The 22,848-nt window shown below is 40.5% G+C and overlaps 1 protein-coding gene across 7 annotated transcripts in view; it reads left to right on the top strand.

Annotated features, from left to right (window-relative positions):
• The first annotated feature begins 703 nt into the window (after positions 1-703).
• TACC2 (transforming acidic coiled-coil containing protein 2) overlaps positions 704-22,848 on the top strand; it is a 128,244-nt gene continuing 106,099 nt past the window's right edge. For all 7 annotated transcript variants that reach the window (XM_059476624.1, XM_059476622.1, XM_059476628.1 and 4 more), the window contains exons 1-3: positions 704-806; positions 10,106-10,237; positions 14,700-14,777. In XM_059476624.1, the coding sequence (XP_059332607.1) occupies positions 14,745-14,777 (33 nt within the window). In that variant the 5' untranslated portion in view covers positions 704-806; positions 10,106-10,237; positions 14,700-14,744. The remainder of the gene's footprint in view (positions 807-10,105; positions 10,238-14,699; positions 14,778-22,848) is intronic.

The raw sequence follows: 22,848 nt of genomic DNA, 5'->3' as shown, positions 1-22,848 counted from the left end.
ACATCTCACACTCCATCTCCAACCACCCTGTGCAAAGCAGTGCTGAGAGCTCCATCTCATCCCACGAGGGAAAGGACAAAGCTGCATTCCCTCTCTCCTGCCCACGTGGGCAAGGGAAAACTGCACACAGGCCAAGGATGAAGGATGCAACGGGGGCAGAAGACTTCTTTTTCCTTCTCTCCATCCTGCCAGCTAATCTGCTAGCATTGCTAGGCTTGCAGTGTTTATCCTGAGCTCCACAAGGATTCCAAGGAAATAGGCAGAGCAGTGCTGCCTTGCCGTGGTTTCCTTAAGGCAGCTGTCACTTTCAGCAGTGCTGTTGTTATTTACATTTGTCACATGCCAGATTGATGAATTTTCCCAATCTTTGCTTGTGAGGTCAGGTGAAAGGGACAGCCTGATACTTGGAGTAAAAAGCCAGAGAGTAGAATCCCAGTTACATTGGTTTAACATGGAACTTGTCTCCCTGCATTAAAAAATCCATATCCCAACAACAACAACACAGTGCCAATGTGCTGCACCCGGTGCACAGGACCTGTCCCTTGTCATTCCCATCCAGCAACTGAGAATTCCTGTGCAGAACTGATGTGTCAGAGCCCCACAGCTCCCTGGGTCAGATTCCTTACACTTCATAGCTCTCCAGCATAGTGTTCTCAAACATCAGCCAATTCACATTAATAGAACACTTTCATGTGATCCAGGGAGAAAGGGGATCCACACACCAGCCAGGAGGGAAGGAGTGCAGAAGGTTATAAAAATCAGGGACAGAGTGGTGCATTTTCATTTTTAGTCTAGAGGAAAATTGGGTAAGTAATTTTTCATTAGTTCTTTAAATTTAAAAATGTCTAGACTCAAAACAGTTTACTAATTATGTTTTAGACATTACAAAAAGGCAAAGGGAGTGTCTGATGAGTAAAAGAATTTTTTTTTCTCTCTACCAGAAAAAAAGAGTGTCTCCTTTGAGGTTCTATAGTTTCATGATCTCTTGTATAACTTGTTTTACAATCCCATACCCTATATAGTGTGTCTACAGGATGATGTCTTGTTTAGTCAGTATCTCTCTAAGACCAAGAGACTGATCATTAAATGTGCGTGTCCTAAAATAGCTGTTTTAAAAACAAGTTACAACATTACAGACTGTCATAACTATTTGCAAATGCTGGAGCTGTTAAATGTGGCTCCCTTCCACTTGTTCTTCTTTTTTTGCAGAAACAGTTCTGAGGGTTTGTGTCAGAAAGGATTGCTTGTTGTTTTGAAGTTGCCATGTAACAACAAGAATGTGTGTTTCTCATGCAGAATTTCAGGGCTGAAATGAGCTGGCTGCTCACTAGACAGATTATGCAGATGTTTGATGATGTTCTGAAGTGGGAACTGTCTATGATGTTTTGTCTTTCATGCATAGCAAAGTTTGTTTCAGGCTGTAAAACACAACACTGAGCAGTTGTAGGTGCAATATTGGCTCTGGTGACCCAAAACTTATGGATCTTCAGGTAGCTGAAGTCTGTTCCAGTCTTACCCATTAAGGAGAACCAATTAAATCAAAATAAGATGAGCAAAAATTTAATTGTTACTGTTTTTAACGTTGATGACATGACATTGAAATCTGTTGTCAGTGTCTAAGTCCATGGCCACTTCAGTTATTTCAGGATTTTATTACTGAACAGCAATAAATTACATTATCATAATGTTTTGGAAAATGTTTTTCAAGCTTAACAAAATGGGGTTATCTTCAGGCAAAACTAACAATCTTATTGGCAGGCAAAGGATGGCAATGGCAGGCATGCTTCTATCTGTATTATAAAGCAGATATTTCCCACAAAATCTCTCAAAATAGAGTGCTTATAGCTTGAATTTTGTCTTCATTATCCAACTATTTAAGATCAAGCTGCTAACAACTTAGGAGCAGACTATTTTCCCTTTACAAACCCAAAAGATGAATTAGAAACCTGCAATATACATATAGGAGTTAAAAAAAAATCTGTCCCTTCATGCCAAAATGTTTTTCCTATAGATTCAAGTTTTAATTCAATGCTAATACTTAGAACCTATACATCTTATTTTGTAAGGATTTTGGACAGGAAAAATGCTGGAAGTTGACCAGAAAAGGCAGATGGGCCTATGGATGGATGACCTTAGGCTTAGTTTTAAGTAGCCTGACATCTCCATCTGCATCTGCATCACATCCAGTCATTTTCCCATCTCTAAGGCAGAGTCCTGTGACAATGACAGGCCTGGCTGTCCTGGCCTAAGGAGATCAGAGGGCACTTTGCACATGCATGAATTTCCTACGGAGTGTTTTCATCCAGCAATGTAACACTCTGTGGGAGGCAACCCAGTCTGGGCAAAAGCCAGTCTGAGCTGACCTGAGTTACATTGTAGTTGGGTTTTATCTGTAAAGTTGGGGTTTTATCAGTAAAGTCCATTACAAGTGTGAAAAGAGTAACATTTTACCCTACTTCTATGGCCTAGGCTTAATGCTAAATGAATGGCTTAAGTGCAGTTAATTGATTCCACATTTAATTGCAGAAACTAATGGTTTGAAGAGCTGCACTGCTGACAGCCAGGATAAGAGTTGAGCCATCAGAGATTCTAGTTTTTATTTTTCTTGACATAATCCTTTTCTAAGTACCAAAAATCACACAGTGAAACAAAGTTTGATTGAAGTTTTCTATGTTTTCATTAGAAGTTCTTTAATGCAGGATCCTATGAAAATACAGCAGTTGGTCAAGATCCATATAGAGAATATACAAGCCTCAGCAAGCTTGACAAAATACTGAACTATATCTTCTTGCCAAATTAAATTTGTCATTAAATGCTAGTTAGGACTTGACAGACTCATTTACTTCCCTGCTTTCCCAGCAAGCATAAGATCCAGCCAGCCCTCTTTATTCTTGGTCAAACCCAAGCTTCAGCCAGCTCTGAGTCCCTGCAAATGGATTCAGATATTTATATTTATTTGCTTCATGTGTAAACAGTAGTGTGCTGCAGGGAGCTTTGTAGGACTTTATTGGGTCTGTGCATAAATAAAAGGTAAGAATGATTTATTTTATTACCTAGATGAAATCTGCTTTTCTGAGTATAAGTAATCAGAAAAGATTTGCAGGTTCATGGCAACCTGACTGGGTGAAAATAGTTTTTTTCTGCTACCAAAACATACTGTGGTTAATATAGTGCTAATGTTTTTGTTTTTATATGAACAGCTGTCATATTTTCTACAGGAATATTTTAGAAGGGAACATGAGCAGTAGAATTGTGAGTAAGAACGCAGGATGATGAGATAATCTCCCTAGAAACAATGAAATAAACCAGAAAACTTTATCAGTGAACCAACACTATAGATGTTTCTGCAGAGCAGATCTGAGGAATTGACAAACTGAGACAAAGGAATTATTTGGTAAATATTATTTCAGAACATTTTGTCCCATCCCAAAATGTGTTTGTTTCCTCCAACAGACTTGTAAAAAAATACCTCTTTGGGGGAGATGCAAAAATAGGGAAGGATTTGTTCCTCAGCTCTGTTTTCTGTGATTCTGTGAAGTGTCAGCAGCACCATTTCTGTGCACGGAGGGCACTGTCAGATTTTCACAAGTCCTCCAAAAAAGGCAGAGAGGATCCTCCTAGATCTTCTGAAGCACCAACAATTTTTGATGTTGACAAACTGACATCGTGAGCAACTCCTGGTTGAAGGCAGAAACACAACTGCTGCCGTAAGGGAAGGGGGGGAAAAGTACAAAGAAGCTGTTCATGAGTATCAAAATCCCAGTTTTCACAGCACAGCTTCATAAACCTGCAGGTTTTGACCTCATCTGCCCATATTTTAATGTGTGTTTTTATTCTCCAGCACTTCAGGGGGATGTGTGTGCTCCATTATGCAAAGCTGTCAGTTCTAACAGCAGTAGGATCTGTTGCCTGTGCTTCTGTGTCTGTGTGTTATATCTACAGCATATTGACACTATTGAAAATACAGTCATTATTAGAATCTGTTGTGCTCAGTTGCATGCTTTTTACTTTTTATTTTTGCTGTTACTCACAGTTTCCATGCAACTTTCAACTGTAAACTGAAAATTACACTTAACCACTTTCTTGATGAGAAAGACCTGATTTTAGCCACACTTTTGGAGCATTGCACATTTTTATTGAACCCATATGAAAATCTCTGCATGATGCAAGGGGCAGGAGGTTTAAATTCATGGCCTAAAGTGGGTTTTATTCAGTTTCTCTGATAGACTCTTAAATCACACAATGCTCACACCAAGGGGTGAAATGTGTCAGGAGCACCGATCATGGAAATATTCTTGAATTCTAATAAACAAGCCTTAACATTTCTTAATTGTCCTATATGCTATATTTAGTTCCTGCATGAAGACTCACCAGCCCAAAACAAATATTTCAGTCATGGCACTATTAAACCATTTCTACTGGTAAAAAGATTTCAAGAGTTTCAGGAATTATGCTTGAGCCTTTTGCACTAATATATTGCACTCTCATATTGTGTATTACATTATTACATTATAATATTTTACTCTTATATTACATATTATCATTTTGTGGCAAGTTCTATTCTTACATATGAAGTATGAAGAGTTTTGAAGAGTCAATCTATGGGCTATCACACTTTTCAGAGAAGAATATTACTTCTTTCTAGATGCACAGGAGTTTACCAAGTAATCTTTAAGAGTTTTCTCAAACAAGGGCAAAATACTCACATTTGGGTACCTATGTGAGAAGAAACCTAAATCTTTATTCGTATGAACTTTAAACTGGACAAACAATTGTAGGCCTTATTTTGTGCTCATTCCACTGGCTTGAAATATGCTTAATATCCATGTTTAGGTATTGGTGACTGGTACTGGGTTGCCTGCATGCTGTCATGGTTTCCTATTTAAAGTGGAATTTTTATATATTCAAGGTTATAATCCCTGCTTAGAAGTGCCAGTGTAGTGCATAATTATGTATAACAACGATTTTGTGAGCCTGGTCTCCAGGGAGGCCTCCCCAAACCAAAGCTGAGATTAAGGTACTGTAAAGCCTGCAACTGGCATATTCCTTAGTGATGATGAAATGCCAATGAAAAAATACACCTGTAAATTAAGAGTGAACTTCTGAAACTGGATATTGTGGAAAACGAGTGGAAAATGAGAGCATGAATATAAATAGTGGAGACTCAGCTGGGAAAGGCAATAAGTTATAAGAGTTTAGATCTGTCATTAGGTGAAGCTGATTAGGTTTAGGTCTGTCAGGAGGATGAAGAGTTGTGCCATCTGTAACAACAGTGAGCAGCTTAGGTAACTTTATCTCCACCAACCATCAGGGATCACCAGGACCCCTTCCCACCAGCACAGCATTAGATCATCTTCTAAAAAAGCCACTGCCACAAAGGCAAACATCAAACCTGGTCTGGAGGGGGATAATGCAGTTCAGGCACCAGGGCATCATAAATACATGGAAGACTGGCTGTAATTGACTCCTCTCAATCTTGTTTTGCAATTCTGCTTAGTTGAATCAAAGGAATCAGGGGGAAAATAGGTTTATAATTTATGGGTTTATAGGAAAATAGGTTTATAATTTATAATTTATATATAATTATGTTTATAGCATAAACATTCATTCCTTACATTAGTTTTAACCTGTTAACAGGTATGAAACTATGGTAATGTCTGGAATGAAACATTCTTATTAGTATGTAATTATTATCCTTTGGGAAAAGCACATAAATTTATTTTAACCTTACTGTTGGGTTGTTGTTTAGTTTGGTTTTTTTTTTAATTTATGGATGATGTTACTTTGCACAAAACTGTTCTTGGCTGACATTACAAATAAACCTAGGAAACATTTTGGTCCTGATTAGCCTTGAAATGTGATGGAGTCCTTTTGTGCAGGGTTAGATCATACTTAGAGAAGTCCATAACCCAGGGAATATTCCATGTAAAATAGAAAATCTTCTTTTAGAACAGTCATGCCAAATCAAACCAGTAATCATCTTCATTCTGTATCATGATTCTGAGGGCTGAACACCAGCTGTACTTTCCTGCTTAGTCCAGGATTACATATTAACAGCCTGATCACTCAACTCCCCTGTGCCTCAATTTCTGCTTTTCTCAAATGTCAGCAGCATTCTCCTGCTTTGTGAATTGGTGAGGAACTTGCACAGTAATCCAGCTAAATGCTCAGAGTGCACCTAAGTGTTGTGTTTACTAAATCTGACTTTTTCAAGGTGCAGAAGACTGAAGAAACTCAACAAATTTAGTTTCAAAGTAAATATTTTTCATCCAAACTTGGGAATCTTTGTAAACAACTTATGAGCACTATCTTGACTGCAATTTCAGAGGTCAGTGACTCAGTTCCCAGAGTTAGTCCTGCAAAAACCTAATACACTTGCTTGGACCAGAATATGAAATCCAACCCCTGTCTGGCCATTAACAAGTTGTCTTGGTGTGCAGCTCTCCTGAGAGGTTTATTTTCATAGCCTGCTCTCAGTACTGACAAAACACAGCATTTCTGCAGTAAGAGTATCGACAACTGCAAAATATTCAATAGCTGGGTTTTTATCTAATTTATTCTCACTGAATGATCTAACAGCTATCATGAAATTATTAAAAACAGCCTCAGGCTACATGGCCTCTAACTGAGGATGAAGGATATAATCTGCATAAGATATCTGCATTTTTATATACGGAATATTTCATGTGTATAAATGTGTGACTGTGTGGTAGGTGGCTGTGTACCTGTGTTGTGTCAGCAGAAATAAAACCAATAAACATCCTCAGGAGAGTCCCTGAGTGCTGGAGGCTTTCCAGGAGCCCGAGGAGAGTTCTCCTCTGCTGGGATATTTGTGTGGGCACGGAGGGTGTGTGAGCACAAAGCCCAGAGAGCAGCTGCAACCTGCCAAGCCTGACATGTCAACACACACACACCTCAGGCCAGGAAAGGGGAGATTAAATACTGCTGCCATCCACAGCTAGGAGAGACAGTGCTGGCAGCTGGTTCAGACCCCAGAGCTGAAGCAGAACAAGCAGGAGGGAGCCCCTTTCCCCTGATCTGCCCATCAGCTCTCAGAAAAACCAGTGCCTGTGGCAACTCTGCTCTGCCTTGTATTCCCACTGAATCTCGTGGAGAAAGGGAGGAGAAAAAAGGGAGTGCATGAACAGAAAGAACAGGTAAACTCAGAAGGGAAAGCAAGAAAAATAATTTGAAGGAGGGAGGACCTGAAAAGAGGCAAGAAGGGGCTGGGAACACAAACCCTGAGAGGAGCCCCTGAGGGAGCTGGGGCTGCTCAGCCTGGAGAAAAGGAGACTCAGGGTTGCCCCCATCACTCTCACAGCTCCTGAAAGGTGCCTGTGCTCAGCTGGGGCTGGGCTCTGTCTGCAGCAGCACTGACACAACCAGAGCACACAGCCTCAAGGGAAATACAGGTTGGATATCAGGGATAAGTTTTCACAGCAAGGGTGATAAAGTTCTGGAATGGCTGCCCAGGGAGGTGGTGCAGTCCCCATCCCTGGGTGTGTTTAACAAAGCCTGGATGTGGCACTGGGGGCCAGGGTTGAGTTGAGGGGTTGGGGCTGGGTTGGACTCGATGGTCTTGAAGGTCTCTTCCAACCCAGAAATTCTGTGAATTCTGTGAAAGAAATAATTCATCCTGTGATGCATTCTTCCTACATGTGCCTCTAGACATGTTAAACCAACTGATCCCCACCTTGTTTCTTCCTCTGCCTCACATAATGTGGATTTGTCTCTCTGAGTCGTGTCCCACCATTCCCAGTGTTGAGACTGACACCAGAGCAGGCAGACCAGTTTGAGGAGCAGAGACCAGGTTCTAAAAATCCTCCCCTCACATTAGACCTACCACTGCTACTTCCAGAATTTTGCCCCAAATCACAGGACATGTTCTTCCAGCCTCAGCTGGGAGATTTAGGAACAGAAATTCCTCACTTTGACTGAATGACTGTTTGCATTTAGAGTGTGAAAACACATGTAAAGTTTACATTTATACAGTCATATATGTCTCAAAATACAAGTGTTGAGGAGATACTGTTTAAAAATCATAATAAGCTGTTTATAAAAGGCCAGCAGTAATAATAAGGAAATATCTTGCAGTCCTGCACAATGATAGGCACAGATTGACCGGGTCAGCCATGCAGATCAGCCTCCCCTATAGCTCCCAAGCCCCATCAGCTGGTGCTGGTGTTCAGAACTTCAACAGGAATCAGTGTCCAGCTCTCCATAGCTGGAATGTGCATGTGGGCATGGAGAGAGAGTACACAGAGCTGTGTTTTGTCTGCATCCACAGCCTCCCCACTGACTGAAGTGCTGCATATGGAATCTGCTGAAATACTGCTGGTATTAATGTGGTTTGGAAAGAGAAACGTTCCAATGCTTGGATATTCTTATTTGGATCATATATATTTTATGAAAAACTTTTGTCATCACTTTAAGGACTAAGCCCTATGCAGTTCTTTTGACATCTGCAACCAGAGCAGCAGAAGGGAATGTACATGACCTGAAAACATTTAATGCTCAATGCAGAAGAGAAAGATTTTTGAGATCCACAGATGTAGGCACTGAACACCATTTTAGGCACCCTGAGGTAGCCATGGCATCCTCATAGGACTAGCAGATAAAACACAAAATTATCTGAAACCCATGTCTTCCAGAGAGGCAGCTAGGGGATAAGTAGAATACAACAGAATCACACTTAAGGTTCCCATAATCACTTTTATTTATTATTGCTTGAAACTATACAGTATTAGGAAAGTTCTGTTAAGAGCTGAAATGATAGACTTTCTTTTTTCACCTGGGTAAATATTACTAGATGGAAAGTAAACCAAAATTATTTAGCACCCCCATGTTTCCTTAGGAAAGGCACCTCCTGATGGAGGTTCCAGTAACATTAACTCAAATTCCAGCAGGCTCTGGTAACTGGGGAGCCAGTGCTGACATCCTAGTTCTGCCACTTGGCCAGCTTTTTAACCTTGGGCAAGTCCATTAATCTCCAAAGAAATATGTGTCATCTTCTGCACTTCTGTGCCATAAAACATAAACATCTGAAGGATGCAGGAGTGCCCTGAAGTGCCACATGGGGCTGATTGGAAGCAATCACCAATTGGATTTTTCCAGGCCAGGCTGAATCAGATTTCAATCATCCTGACTGAAAATAAGCCAGAAATGGGAAGAATAATTTTTAACTTTCATAACCTGTTTTGGTACTGAGTGGCAGGAACTCAGCATCCCTGCTTCTTTTCTTTCACACTTGTACATGAGTGGGGCACATCAGCCAAGGCTGGACTGCATCCTCTGCTGTCCTCTGAATCTCAGTCCTGCACGGGCTCAGTGATGTGATCTCCATAGGCAGAGATCTGGTTTTCTTGGGGGAAGGGCACGAAAACACAATTTCACAACTCTCCCAAAAATCCAGTTCAGCTTTCCAAGCGTTGCCAAGTGACCTCACGGCTTTACAGCAGCTCCAGCTGCTGATGTTACCAAGCAACCTCCTCCCCATCCAGTTGTGCACTTGAAATCATTACTTGTTCATTAATTCTCATGGTGGGCTATGGTTTCTGCCCCAGATCTTGGTATTTCTCTTCTAGAATTTGTGAGAAAGCAAAAGACAAAGGACTGTCGTAGGTCAGTCGTTCTTGCAGATCTCTGAGATATTGTTGGAATATGCAGAAATTGGGAATGGTTTTGCACTATGACATCAAGATTGGAGAAGAGTAAAATTCTGATCACCTTCCCTTTCTTCTCTTGCCTATGGGAACAGCTGGTGTGTAATGCTCAGTGCTTCAGCAGAACTTTGCAATGTTTCATATGTAGCATCAATCATGTGAAAGTAAGGAACATAAAACATTTTGTCTTAAATTGGCAGCATTTGTACCATAAAGTAAAATGACCTCAAACCAAATGGTCTTCTAAAACTACCTAAGGTAGCATGTCTTCAATATGCAAGAAACTGACATACTGTGTAGTATGGTTGGTAAGTGTACCCAATACTGTATATACTGGGATTAAATTTGATCATTCATGACAAATTATTTGGATATTACTGAAATACCAACTTATTAACCCACTACAAAGCTTACCTTTAAGTCTGAGCTGTATTCTCTCCTAGTTTAAGTCTTCCAGTCCTCCTCGGTTAAATCCTGTTTTGATCAAGAAAAGACAATCTCTCCCTGGATGAGCATGAAGAGTGGATGAGGAACCACAGGGGAAATTCCAGCCAACAACAGTAAAGCAGCTCAATGTGAGTATTCCTCCCCCACCAGTTCCATCATAAAATCAAAGAGAATAAACAGAGACATGAGAGCATGGGGAATTCTCTCAGAGCTGGTGGTTTACACTTCAGCCTCTGCCGAGGTGGGAACAGCTTGCAGTGAAGAAGGGATAGCTGGGGTAGAAGTGAATTAGTGAATCCTAATTTAGACATGGGAGTGGGTCAGGAGACTGACCCAAAGCTACAGTGGCAGTGCTGTCAGTTGTTACAGGCTCACAGGTCAGAGCACAGGGTGGCTGTGTTGGTGTCACTGCCCTCATTCCCAGGGCTCACAGTTCTGTCCCCAGTGCAGGAGCTGCCTGTGTGGCTTTGCAAACCTCACACAACTCAGCCAAACAGAGGGATTATGCTTTGCATGCATGTTGATAAAAGCACACAATCAGAAATCATCATCTACAGATTACTGAAGGTTGTTTTCCCCCAAAGTTTCTGCCAGACAATTGTTTTGGAAGGCAGCTTCTTCACTTTCACTTTGTGGCATTTTCTGGCTTTAGCTTAGACATGGAATGGCCCCAAATGTGAGTTCAGTTTGTTTTGATGAGGAAATAATGCAGCTAGCAGAAGTGAGGATGTATTACCAGGCTTGTGTTTTCCTGAGTTCCCACAGGATCCCTGCTCTTAAATTCATGGCAGAGAGCCTAAACAAAAAACATTGCATAATTTGTTGTCTATAAGACAATCAATTGTGCAATGCCCCCTTCTTTGGTTTTAAGGAAGAACACACTAAAATTTTGAATTTATGAACTTCAGATTCTGATCTGGGCTGGGGAGACCAGAGAATGCTGGATCACCAACTTCAAAAAAAAAAAGGAAAGATTTAAAAGGCAGGGCTATTCATTCAGCCCTTGATCTTGCAACTGTGCATTCCAGCTCATAACAGGCTCTATGTTTCCAAGTCAGGAGTTTATAGATTTTATGACACCAATATTTTGTGGAACAAAAGTCAGCAGACAACACATTTGCTGCCCTAAGAAATCCTGCCCTTTAGCCATACCAGGTATGACTTCTCCATGCTGCATTCAGCAATGCTTCCTCACACTCTTGGAGGTGCAATAAACCCACAGTGCCCCATTCCTTTGGTTTGTGGCCCCAAAAAGCACCACTGGTATTTACAGAAACTCATGAATCCCTTGGAGTTGCCACTAATGAGAAGTACTCTGTGTTTGGTTACCAGCTGTGTTTCTGAGCACCCTTTGTGGAAGCATTTCTTGTTTTGTGGAAGCAGTGCTGGAATGGACAATCAGGGTTAATAATAACAATTAGCTCGCCCATAAACCAGTACTTCTTGCAACATCACATTTCAAAGGGTTTTTGTCACGTCTCCACCCTTCAGGATGATTAAATGGGAAATGATTTCACCATAACCTGAACAGGCACATCAACATTTGCTAGCAGGTATTTCTGACAGCTTTCAAGGGTAATATGAGAAAATGAAGGATGAGCTTAAACACATAAACAAACCTGGACACAAAATTCAGAATAAATTATTTTTCTTTTCCCCAATTACTAATTTTCCCTTGAAAACAACACATAACTCCAGTGTGTTATTGACACAGTTCCACTGAACCATTTTCTGCAAGAAGCACCGCTGATACCACATGCCAAGAAACGGTAGAAGTGAAATATGTTTGACCCAAAATTGATGTTCTCTGGGGCTGCTTTTGTGGAAAAGTGGATTTCTGGCAGGCGGGGAGGCTCAGCAGCCTGGCAAGCAGGGGGAGGCCGGGCTCAGGAGGTGTAACTTGTTTTCCCTCTCGCCTGGGGTGGAGGCAGCTTGGTTGTTGAGCAGGTTATGAAGGTGGGTCCCGGAGAGAAACCCTGCATTTCATGAGTCTGAGGAGAAGCAGGAGGAAAATCAGGGCAAAACTGGTGAGGTGAAGATGGAAGGAATGGTTTGAAGACAGGCTCTAAGAGCGTCAGTGAAGCCAAAGGTGCCAGATGAATCCTGGAATGTAAGTGCAACGTTCAACATCCTCTTGTTTGCTCCCTCTTGTTCAGCTCAAAAAGCCATGTCAGAAAATGACTTTGGAGTTGTTCTGCTCAAAAGTCTCTGCAGGCTGAACAGAACAATTTGAGCTGTTTCTGAGATATGTAGTGTTCAAATAATTTCAATAATGACATGTAAATTGTGAAAGATACTGCAGAAAGATGATGAATATTATCTTTTGGTTACGCTATGTTTATTTAATGGATGGATTTTTAGCATGTTTGTAATGTTTATTTGAAAGTCTATACATATGATAAAGCACTTTTAGTTTGCAACCTAAGTAATGCTTGTGCATTGAATGATTTAGAAATAATGTATGTAAAAAGGATTACAGTAACACTGTAATCTAAAAAATGATCTTAGCACTCTGCAATGTAATTCACACTTTAATATTGTTATTGCTTGTTTCATTATTGGAAAGTCTATAATGTCTTTATTTCCTATTTACGACATTTATCTTCATTATTAAGCAGATGTTAATGTGAGAATTGTGTGAAAATTGTGAAATTTCATGCTCTAGGGAAAGAAAAGAGTGGGTAGACAATATGATATGATGTGTTAGAGGAGATTTTTGACAGCTGGCACTTCTGCTGTGCTCTTGTCATTTTCTACTTTGATTCCTGTGCATTTTAATTTAAAAACTGTAAAAAAAGTATTGTTATCTTTCAGCTCAATATTAGAACTTTGGCCTCTATTAGCAGCTGCTGTCCTTAACAGTCAGTATGGCTGAGCTGGTGCAGAAATATTGACAGTACATTATGCACTGGAGTGAATTTACTCTAAAATAAATAGGACAACATTATGACATACATTGGCTAATCTATTGAAGAACTGGAAGAGCAAAATCTGCATTTTGCACAATTGATGTATAAGACCCCACTCCAACTAACTAAAGAATTCCATGGGAATTTGGGAGATTTCATTAATTCCCCAGTTTATGTTATTACTGCAAGTGCTTGTGAGGGCACAGTCTGAATTTTCAGGTGTTTTCACATGATGTCTGTAGGGACAGAAAAAGATCTGGGAAGAGAAAAGCTCAGCAGGTCAGGGGAACAGAAATGCCACAATATTCACTCTTGAAGGATTGTGCTGGCTGTGGAGGGAAGCACATGGCTATAGTGGAGTTATTCTTTCCCTCCTGTGCATTAAACCTTAGTCAGTGTGAGAATGCTTTATTTTATCAATACACACTTAAAATATTACAATCTTAATGTGTTGTCTTGGAACATTTCACTGGGCTGAGCTGGGAAGATTTGTGTGTGTACATTACTCCGTGATGGAGTACTTCATACTTGGGGAACAGTGATTTTGAAAATGTTATATCCAGCCTTCAGCATAGCTCAGAACTGTTTCAAAACAGTTCTAAAACTGTTTAAAACAGGAGAGGATTTGGCAGCAGTCTCAGCAGATAAAACCTCACGCTGCTAATTAATCACTGGAAGTGCAATCCTGGCCCCAGTGATTCCAGCAGGAGCAAGTTCAAGCACTGCTGTATCCCCTGAAGACAATCAAGTTCAAACAGAACACAGCTTAAAACACAGCACCAAACTTCCCTCTCCACAAGCCTCCTGTGGAGAAAAATAATATTTCAAGCTTTAAAAAATGCATTGTAGTAATAAGTAACAACATTCCTTAAAAGCTTGTATGGTTTCCTTGGGGTTCAAAGTGCAATTTCCCTTTTACAGCCTAACTTTAATGGAGTTTTTCTTGACACACACTGCAGAGCAATCCCAAATTCTTTGGGGAAAAAAAACTGAAGGGACTGTAATAATGTGTAATTTTCACCTATTCAGTAATACAATAAATACAATGAATTTCAATGCGTGAACTGAACTAGTATAAAACCAATAGTAATTATGGAAGGCAGATCCTCTTAAGTCTAAAGGATGTGTTTAGAACACAACATTGTAACAGAACAATGCCTAAGAAAAGCAGGGAACAATGCCAGTGATCAGGAGAAAAAAATCTATTTACTCTTTCTCTGAGTGCTTTGATTGAAAATTCTTTGTTACAGTGATATTCAGGTTTTACACCATGGTTCTGGCAATGTGAGCTGGCAGCTTGGTCAGGAATTTAAAAACATAAAAATGGTTTGAATACAATTAAACCAGTAAGGTTTTCCTATGGGCTGTCCATTCAAAGTGACTTTGGCAAGGAAATGTCTTTCTTTGGCATGTTCAAGTGTCATGGGATAATCCAGAGTAACAAAATTGAATTTCAAGGATTGTCTTTCCAGAAGACAGCAGAGAGACATGAGGAAATAAAAGCACTAAGAGTTCTTTTCCCCCAGTTTATGACTTAGAATCATTGTAAGGCTGAATGTCAGAAAGGGCAGCTGGCTGGGTGGCTGAGCCCTTCAAAATTTCCAGGGTTTTTGTTGTTTTATTTTGGTTTTTTTTTTTTTTTTTTTTTACAGCACATTAAGAGCTTTTTCTTTTCTTCCAGTGATCTTTCTTTAATTGCTGTGTGATCCTGGACATCAGAGTTGAGATGGGCAACGAGAACAGCAGTGCAGAGAATGAGGTGAGCGTGACTGGGCAATTGTTCCTCCTCCCTCCTAGCCTGGAGCAAACCCTTCAGAAACTGCTTCCACGGGCCACCTACCCCATATTTGTCTTCTGCTCCCCATTACACTCATATTTAAGTGTCATTAATGGTAATTGAAAGCAGCTTGGTGTGGTTTTTTCCTTTGGCAATGACAGTGCTCCAAAGCATCAGGGCACGGTTTGGGCAGTGGAGTTGTTACTGACATTTAGGAGTTACTACTGGGAAAATAATCACAGCAAATATTTCCTTATATTGCCTCCCCACTCTGTGACGGTGTTCACAGGGGTCCCAGGATGAAGGAAGAGATGAGGATCTGACTCCATGTTTCAGAAGGCTGATTTATTATTTTATGATATATATTACATTAAAACTATACTAAAAGAATAGAAGAAAGGATTTCATCAGAAGGCTGGCTAAGAATAGAAAAAGAAAGAAGAATAACAAAGGCTTGTGGCTCTGACAGAGTCTGAGCCAGCTGACTGTGATTGGCCATTAATGAGAAACAACCACATGAGACCAATCCCAGATGCACCTGTTGCATTCCACAGCAGCAGATAATCAATGTTTGCATTTTGTTCCTGAGGCCTCCCAGCTTCTCAGGAGGAAAAATCCTAAGGAAAGGATTTTTCAGAAAAGATGTCTGCGACACCACTTCACATTTAGGGAAGCTTTTACTCTCAAAAATCAACACAAAATTCAGGACTGGGATTCACAACTGGAATCATGAACCCACAAATGACCACTGCATCTCTTCTCTGTTTCTGTGATCTGATTGCCACCTGACTATCAGCAAATTGAATAGTGTAGGGTTTTTATGGGATGTAGGCGGTACTAAAGGAACACTAATTCTGTTATCAGGGCTGGCTCATCCCAGCACCCCATCCTGGGGCACCCCAGCATCAGGCACATCCCTGAGCACAGGGAAGGGCCCAGGGTGGCAGCCAGGCTCAGCACCAGTGTGCCCTGTGGCATCACAGGGGATGGCAGCCCCGGGCAGGCTGAAATGGGGTGCTGGGCCATGGGCAGGCCCTGGGGCTGGGCAGTGCCCGTGGTGCCCTCAGAGCCCTGGCACACAGCAGCTGCTCCTGGCTCAGAAAGGACCTTGTTTGCACCCATGATCCCAGGGTGTGCTGCTACTGCATGGTGGTGTTTGGGGGTTTATTTTTAGATTTTCAGAAGGCAGGCAGTGAAATGCTCTGGCTACTGGTGTACAATTACATTAGAAATTTCCATGCTGATACAAGTTGGAATAAAAGTTGCAATTCATTAATTTCGACAATTAAAACACTGGTATAAATTTTATCCTCTCCTCCTCCTTATGTTGTGGTAGCTGCTAAAATGCATTAGGATTGATTTTGCTTCCACTTCAGGTATCAGCAGATCTGCTGCACCTTCTGCATTGCAAAGTGGAGCCTCTCAAGGCAATCACTATTACAACTATTACAAATCTTTTAATAAATCATTTTTAGAAGAAAAATCTTCCATAGTTCATGGTTATCCTTACCAAGTTTTATTGTTAGCCCAAGATTTGGTCCCAGCCTTCCTCAAGGTTTGGGAAGAGGAGAATATCTTAATTTCTATAACTAAGTAATGAGAATTTCTTCTCCATAGTGTACAGCTTGTACTCAGGAAGCTTTTGGAAGTCAAATAGATTTGTTCAGGAGTCATCCTGAGGCTGAGAAGACTTTATTTAAAAATGACTGAATTTTTCAAGAAATGTAGTAAAAAACCTCTTCTAAAAGGAAAGGAAGCTTCTGGTCTCCTTTTCAGACTGTAAAAACCAAAACAAAAGACAACCCAACCATCCAAAGCAAAACAAAATATGCTAAGAATCCAAATTATTTTAAAAACCACTATTAACAGTGAGATAACAAAAAGTAGCAACAAAACTTAAATATTTGGATTCTGAGTCAGAAATTCCCCAATGTCAATAAAGCCATCCTTATACCACCAAGCCAAGGAGCACAGCAGGCAGTGGATGATGAACATGGTTTGCATGGTTTGCATTCAAAATGTTAGCACCATCACCATTTGAAATGGTTTCCATTCAAAATGTTGGCTGCTCCTTTTCTTCTGCATCTGCTTCTGGCTTTTGTGACACTGGCTGCACATTTGCAAGGCAGATACATTTGAGTTTTCAGCAAGTTGTAAAAAAAAAAAATCTGGTTTCTTTTAACCTTTTTTTCTTTAGTAGCAATCAATGCTTTGGAGAAGCAGCCACTGAAATAGCTCAGCTGGGCTTGTTCTTATGCTGAGAACCAGTTGGTCTGAGTTGTTTTTTATTTGTGTGTTTATCAGAGAACACCCCTGCATGGCTCATGCTCTCAGTGAGTCATTTGGAAGCCTCACACATGGTTTGCATTAAAGCTGGGAGAGCCTGTGCTAAGTTTAGAACTCATTTAATGAGTGGGAAGATCTGTGGAATAAATGTGCTACTAGGAAGACTGTAGCAGACACTTGGAGAAAAAGTAAATACCCAATCTAGCTTGTAGAGACCAGCCTCTGAGGAGAATATCAGCTAAATTTAATGGCACTGAACAAAGAAAATGCTTGAATAAAACAAGGCTGGGGCCAGCAGTATGTTTAACAGAGTGATTTCACATATACTGACACTAACCATGCTCTGTAAAGCACACCAAGCCCAAACTGCTGAGAGATTTTAGGATTGGGCCCTGCCCTATTGCAGTGGCACAGTTATTAGGCTTATGCTGGATTAAATATAAGCTATTTTTACGATGCATTTTCCTTGAATAGTGAAACCCCACATGAAGAGAAAGGTCTTTAAATTGATAAAGAAACATTCTGGAAGAACAGATACTTTGACCCAGTTTGATGCTTGGGATCCAGCCTTTAGCAAGCAAAATGCAGGTGAAGTAATGGAGGTGTTCTTTAATGGGAAGTGCTGCAGTTTAGGGAACTATAGGAGGTCTCAGCTGTTGTGCTGCCCATCAAAAAGATCTTTCTTAACCCACCCAAAAAAACTGGGTGTCATGGAGGAATGACACTGTCTTCTTTTCCTTGACTTTTCTGGACAGCCAAATGTCCAAAAATCATCCACATGGCCTTAATAAAAGGAAAACACTTTGACAGAGGCTGATGTAACTGCACTTCCTCAGCCCTGCACTTCTGGGCTCAGGTGCCAGCTCATAAAGCCACACTTAGAAATGAGACCAAGCTGAGCAGGACCCACAAATCTGCTCCCTAAAATGTCAGACACAGGCAGGGACATGGTCTGTGGGATGCAGAGTGACCCCAGATGTGTCCCAGCCTCATCCATGCTGTTCCAGAGCTGTGCAGAGAGCTCAGGGACAGCTCCCAAAGTGACTGCACGTTACAGGATTATCATTGACTTCCCTGACTTTATTTGATCTTTATTTTTACTACAATGATGCCATTACCAAGGCAATTTTCCTCTTACTTTAAAGAGGTGGGTGGAGGATGTTAAAAACAAAAAGAGTTCTTTATAACTGGAGACGTGAGCATAAAATTTTGTAAAACTTGAATAGGCCGGATTTTCTAATATGGAATACTTTTAACTCAGGGTTTTAATTCTTGCCACTCAGAGTTCTGAAGAGGAGAACTGTCATATTCCACAGCCTTTCTCACGACTACAGAAAAGTAAAAGTCACCAAGTAATTTTAATGCTCTTTGAAGGTGAAAACTGCTGCTGAATTGAAGTTCCAGTAATGCATCTTCTGCCCCAGAGTTGAAGAGGGAATTTCAAAGTCAGTTAGACATAAGTTATTTCTACATATTTTGCTTTATCCTTTCTTCCTCTTGGTTTTCTGAAATAAGCAAAAAAAGCAAACAAAGCTGGTTATTCCACATCTCTATTACTGTTCATTTCTCTTTAAACATAGATCTTAATGTGTGGTTATCTTTTTGTTCCTGTTTTCTGCTGTGAAATGTGGAAGACAGGCAACACTTTTCAGAGGGGCCACAACTTCTCAGGAGTCTGGAGTTGTCCTGCTGTGATCCTGCTCAGATTTCTCCACTTATTTCCTAGGAACAAATCTGACTGCTGAGCATCCTGCAGCTCATATTCTGCATTATTACTTTTCCCATCTTTCAGCTGATTTCAGTCCCTCTGAACTGGTGGCTTGGGATGGTGTTCACAGGGGTCTTAGGATGAGGGAAGAGATGAGGATCTGACTCCATGTTTCAGAAGGCTGATTTATTATTTTATGACATATAATATATTAAAACTATACTAAAAGAAGAAAGGATTTCGTCAGAAGGCTGGCTAAGAATAGCAAAAGAAAGAATGATAACAAAGGTTTGTGGCTCGGACAGAGAGTCTGAGCCAGCTGACTGTGATTGGCCATTAATGAGAAACAACCACATGAGACCAATCCCAGATGCACCTGTTGCATTCCACAGCAGCAGATAATCAATGTTTGCATTTTGTTTTTGAGGCTTTTAAGCTTCTCAGGAGAAAAAATCTTAAGGAAAGGATTTTTGATAAAACGTGTCTGTGGCAGTGGCTCTGGGTAATTGCTGTGATGATGAATCTCCCTTCAGACCCTGGTGCTGCAGGGATCAGCAGGGGATGCTCTGTCCCAGCATCAGCCTCCAATGCCACAGATGGGAACTGGGCAAAGCCCTCTGAGCTCTGGGGCTCAAACTGGGTGTTTACACACCTTTTGAACAGTGCAGTAACATCTGTATACATCCCATTGTTCATGGTCAGCTGGGAACAAAAACTCATCCCCAATTTTCTGCACAGAAATTTTGCCTGGAGCATTTTAATGTGATTCTCTGTTACCCTACACAGGCTCTTCTCTGGGTTTGTTGTGTCCACTGGGATTCACAATTTTTACTCCCTGAATTATGATTCTCTTTCATTTTTCCTTCCATTTCACCCAGTGCATATCAGGATGTTTCTGTCAGTTGGCTGCAGTCTGTTCCTGATGCTTACATAGTCCTGACAGACCTCCAGCCACCACTTTAATTAATTAATTCTTACTTCCAGTGGTAATTACTGCTGGTCCAATATTCCATGGCGAATAATGTCAAGTATTTCTTTGAGTTTACTCAAAAAGAACATGTTTTTCCCAGAGAATTATATGTCCTTTCATGCAAATGCAGCAAATTCTGGGACACCTCTCACTGCAATGAATAATTATTATTCACATTATTATTTACATCTTTCCTGTGAGTGAGGGAGAGAGGATGAAAGAAGAAGATTCAAAGTTGTGGCAGAGTTCTTAATTTGAAAGTACAGTGAAAAGGAGGTTGGGAGACTGGTCCTTCTCTTCTGAATTAATGGTTAAAGTTTCCTTCGCAAAGCCATCATCATTTCTCATGGGACATGAATTTATGGGTAGAGATGAAAAGGAAAAATACATTATATTTATAAAGTTCCTCTGTAATTATTTACTACATTTCTCCATTTAAAAAATAGTGTGAAAATGTTGGACCTGCATTTTCCACAGCTCTGAAATGACTAGGCAGGCAAACACTGTTGGCTGGGAAGCACAACAGAGTTTGGGACTCAACCTGGAGATTATTTTCCTATAGTGCTTTATTAAATCCAACAGCACCTTCTCAAGTCATTCATTGCCAGGCTGCTGAGGACCACTCAGCAGAAAGCTGAATTAGCTAAAACTATGCTGACAGAAAATTGCAAGTTAGGGGATGAAGATTTTCTTCCCAAATTCATCACCTTTATTCTCTCTCTCCCCTGCTGTATCTCATGCACCTGCCATCCTTAAGAAAATAATCCAGGCACTCCCCAAACACCAGGAAAGGGACAAAGGAAAACAACTGTGAAGATCCAAAGCTAACTCTGAATTTTCCTTTGCTTGCTGACCACAGATCCCATCAGGCAGGTGGGAAGGTGAAATAAAGGAGAGCCACGGAGGAGTTCCACAGCCAGGCATCATTAACTCCCTGCATGTTCCTCCAACACAGCCAGGAGTCTCAGGGGGTTGAGAAGACACCCATGTTGACATTACAGGAATCTAAAGAAAACAATTTGGTGCCCTCAGTGGACTGGAAGAGTCATAAACACAAGCACTGAAGCCGGAAGGTTTGAATTGTTCCTGCTGTGGCTGAGAGGAGGTTGTGTGTTCTGGGGAAAAAGCTAAATCAAGGATAAGGTGGTGACTATGAATATATAAGCATACACACCCACCCCTACACACAGCAGTGTTTATTTTTGTGTTCTCAGCCAGAGTCATTTCAGTAGATGTTTCTCAGCAGGAAAAACAGCCCTTTATCTCTAAGAGAAGGTCATGGGTGCTTGCAATCAAAAGCTGTAAGAATTTTTTAAATACCATTGTTACCATATCACAACTTACTTTGCTTCTTGTGTTTGTGAGAAGCAAATTGAATTAAATGAGAAGCCAATGCCAATTTTTGCATTCCTGCCCCTTTGAGGGTTTTAATTAGAATAGGTATGAACTTAAAATTCTCCTCCCGTGAGAGACAAATAAACCACGCCAGAAGCAACAGCAAATTACACCATTACTGATTAAAGAAAAAATCTACTGTAATTGCAGAATCCTATACAGAGACTCCCTCAAGGATGGAGTCTGCTCTTCCTATCTGATCATGTCATAATTACACCCAACTGATGGAGCAGTCACAGTGTTTGGGGAGAAAAGCAAGAAGAGGTCAGGGCAGGCATCCCCTGCAAGCTGCTCTCACAAAGGGGCAGCAATGCACCAAGCTGTTTGCTAAAATCACATTTAGCTCGCTTGCAAGGTGATAAAACTGAGTTTTAGTGTAATTCTTGGCTCAATGTGTTAGGTAGTAATTTGTTACTCTTCTGTGATGGCTCACTGGTTTTGCTGACCAGTGTTCACTGGTTTTAATGCAAAGTTCCAGCTGTTAGAGCAATATCCACTCACTGTCTACTTATTTGTTTTGGTACCACTTCTCCAAACAAGGGGGAGACAATGACTCTCCAAAGAGATGAAGTTTTAAAAAACTCTTAACTTACAGCTTGGCTACTGTTCCTGCAGAACAACAAAAGCCAGAAGACTGAAAATGTGGTTTCAACAAATCCTTTTCTGTCTTCAAAAGTTTCAAGAACCATTTTAAAACTCTGATTTCCCAACCATGTGAACAACCTCTAGCAGCAGACTTTTTGTAAAAATAACCTGTTCAAACACCTCCCTCCCCCAACTTGTAATGGAAGACATGGAGGACAAGGAAAGGCAATTTCTGGTTTATTGACTGAGATTTGTAAAGGCTTGCTCCAGCTTCCTCTCCATGAAACCAGAGGGAGTTGGAGGGAATGGAGATTCAATGTAACCCCTCAAAGATCACTCTGAGCTCCTCAGAGCTCTGGCAGGTTCCAGCAGTGCTGGAAAAGGAAGCAATAAAGGCATTTCTTTCTGCTGTGATAACTCCAGTGCAGCAGTGCACATAATCCTTTTGGCTGCAGCGTTAATGGAGTTTTCTTCCTTTTTTTTTTTTTTTTTCTTATTTTTGCATCCTGTTCAAAGTCATTGGGAAAATAAAGTGATCCTGTAGATTTACTTTGTGTTCTTGCAGACTCCAATGTTTCTGGAAGGATTTAATGGAAATTACATTGCATATTTCGGGAGAATCACTTGTATTCATTTAAATATTGTGCTGCCAAAAAGGGGGGAAAAAGTATGAGCTGTTTAGTTTTCCTCCTGTTGTTTGTATGTTCTCTGTGACAAAGCTGGTTGGTTTGTTGTTGGGTTTTTTTTAATTAGCCTAGACTTAAAAATGCTGAGAACTTCTGTGTTCTGGTTTTTATTATAATTATTTAAGTCTTCCAGTTAAGTAACTCTTTATAATGAGAATCCTTTTACACTTGAAACAAATATAGAGCAAATTTAGCTGCAAGCTTCTGTAGTCAATCACTTCAGAGGATGCATGTATTGAAACTCAAAAGTAATTTATTTAACTGCAGCTGTCTGATGGTACTTGTGAACAAAACACAGTCTTTATAATTGTTTTCACACATGTTAATTAAAAAATTAAAAAGCTTTCTTTGCAAAGCTTGTTGAGCACCTGATTTGCATAACTAGTTTAAATTTTAAAAATTTAATCAAAAAATCGAATTATG

Source organism: Ammospiza nelsoni, chromosome 8 (assembly GCF_027579445.1).
Source record: "Ammospiza nelsoni isolate bAmmNel1 chromosome 8, bAmmNel1.pri, whole genome shotgun sequence".
NCBI lineage: Eukaryota > Metazoa > Chordata > Aves > Passeriformes > Passerellidae > Ammospiza > Ammospiza nelsoni.
This window is presented reverse-complemented; position numbering and strand designations above follow the sequence as displayed.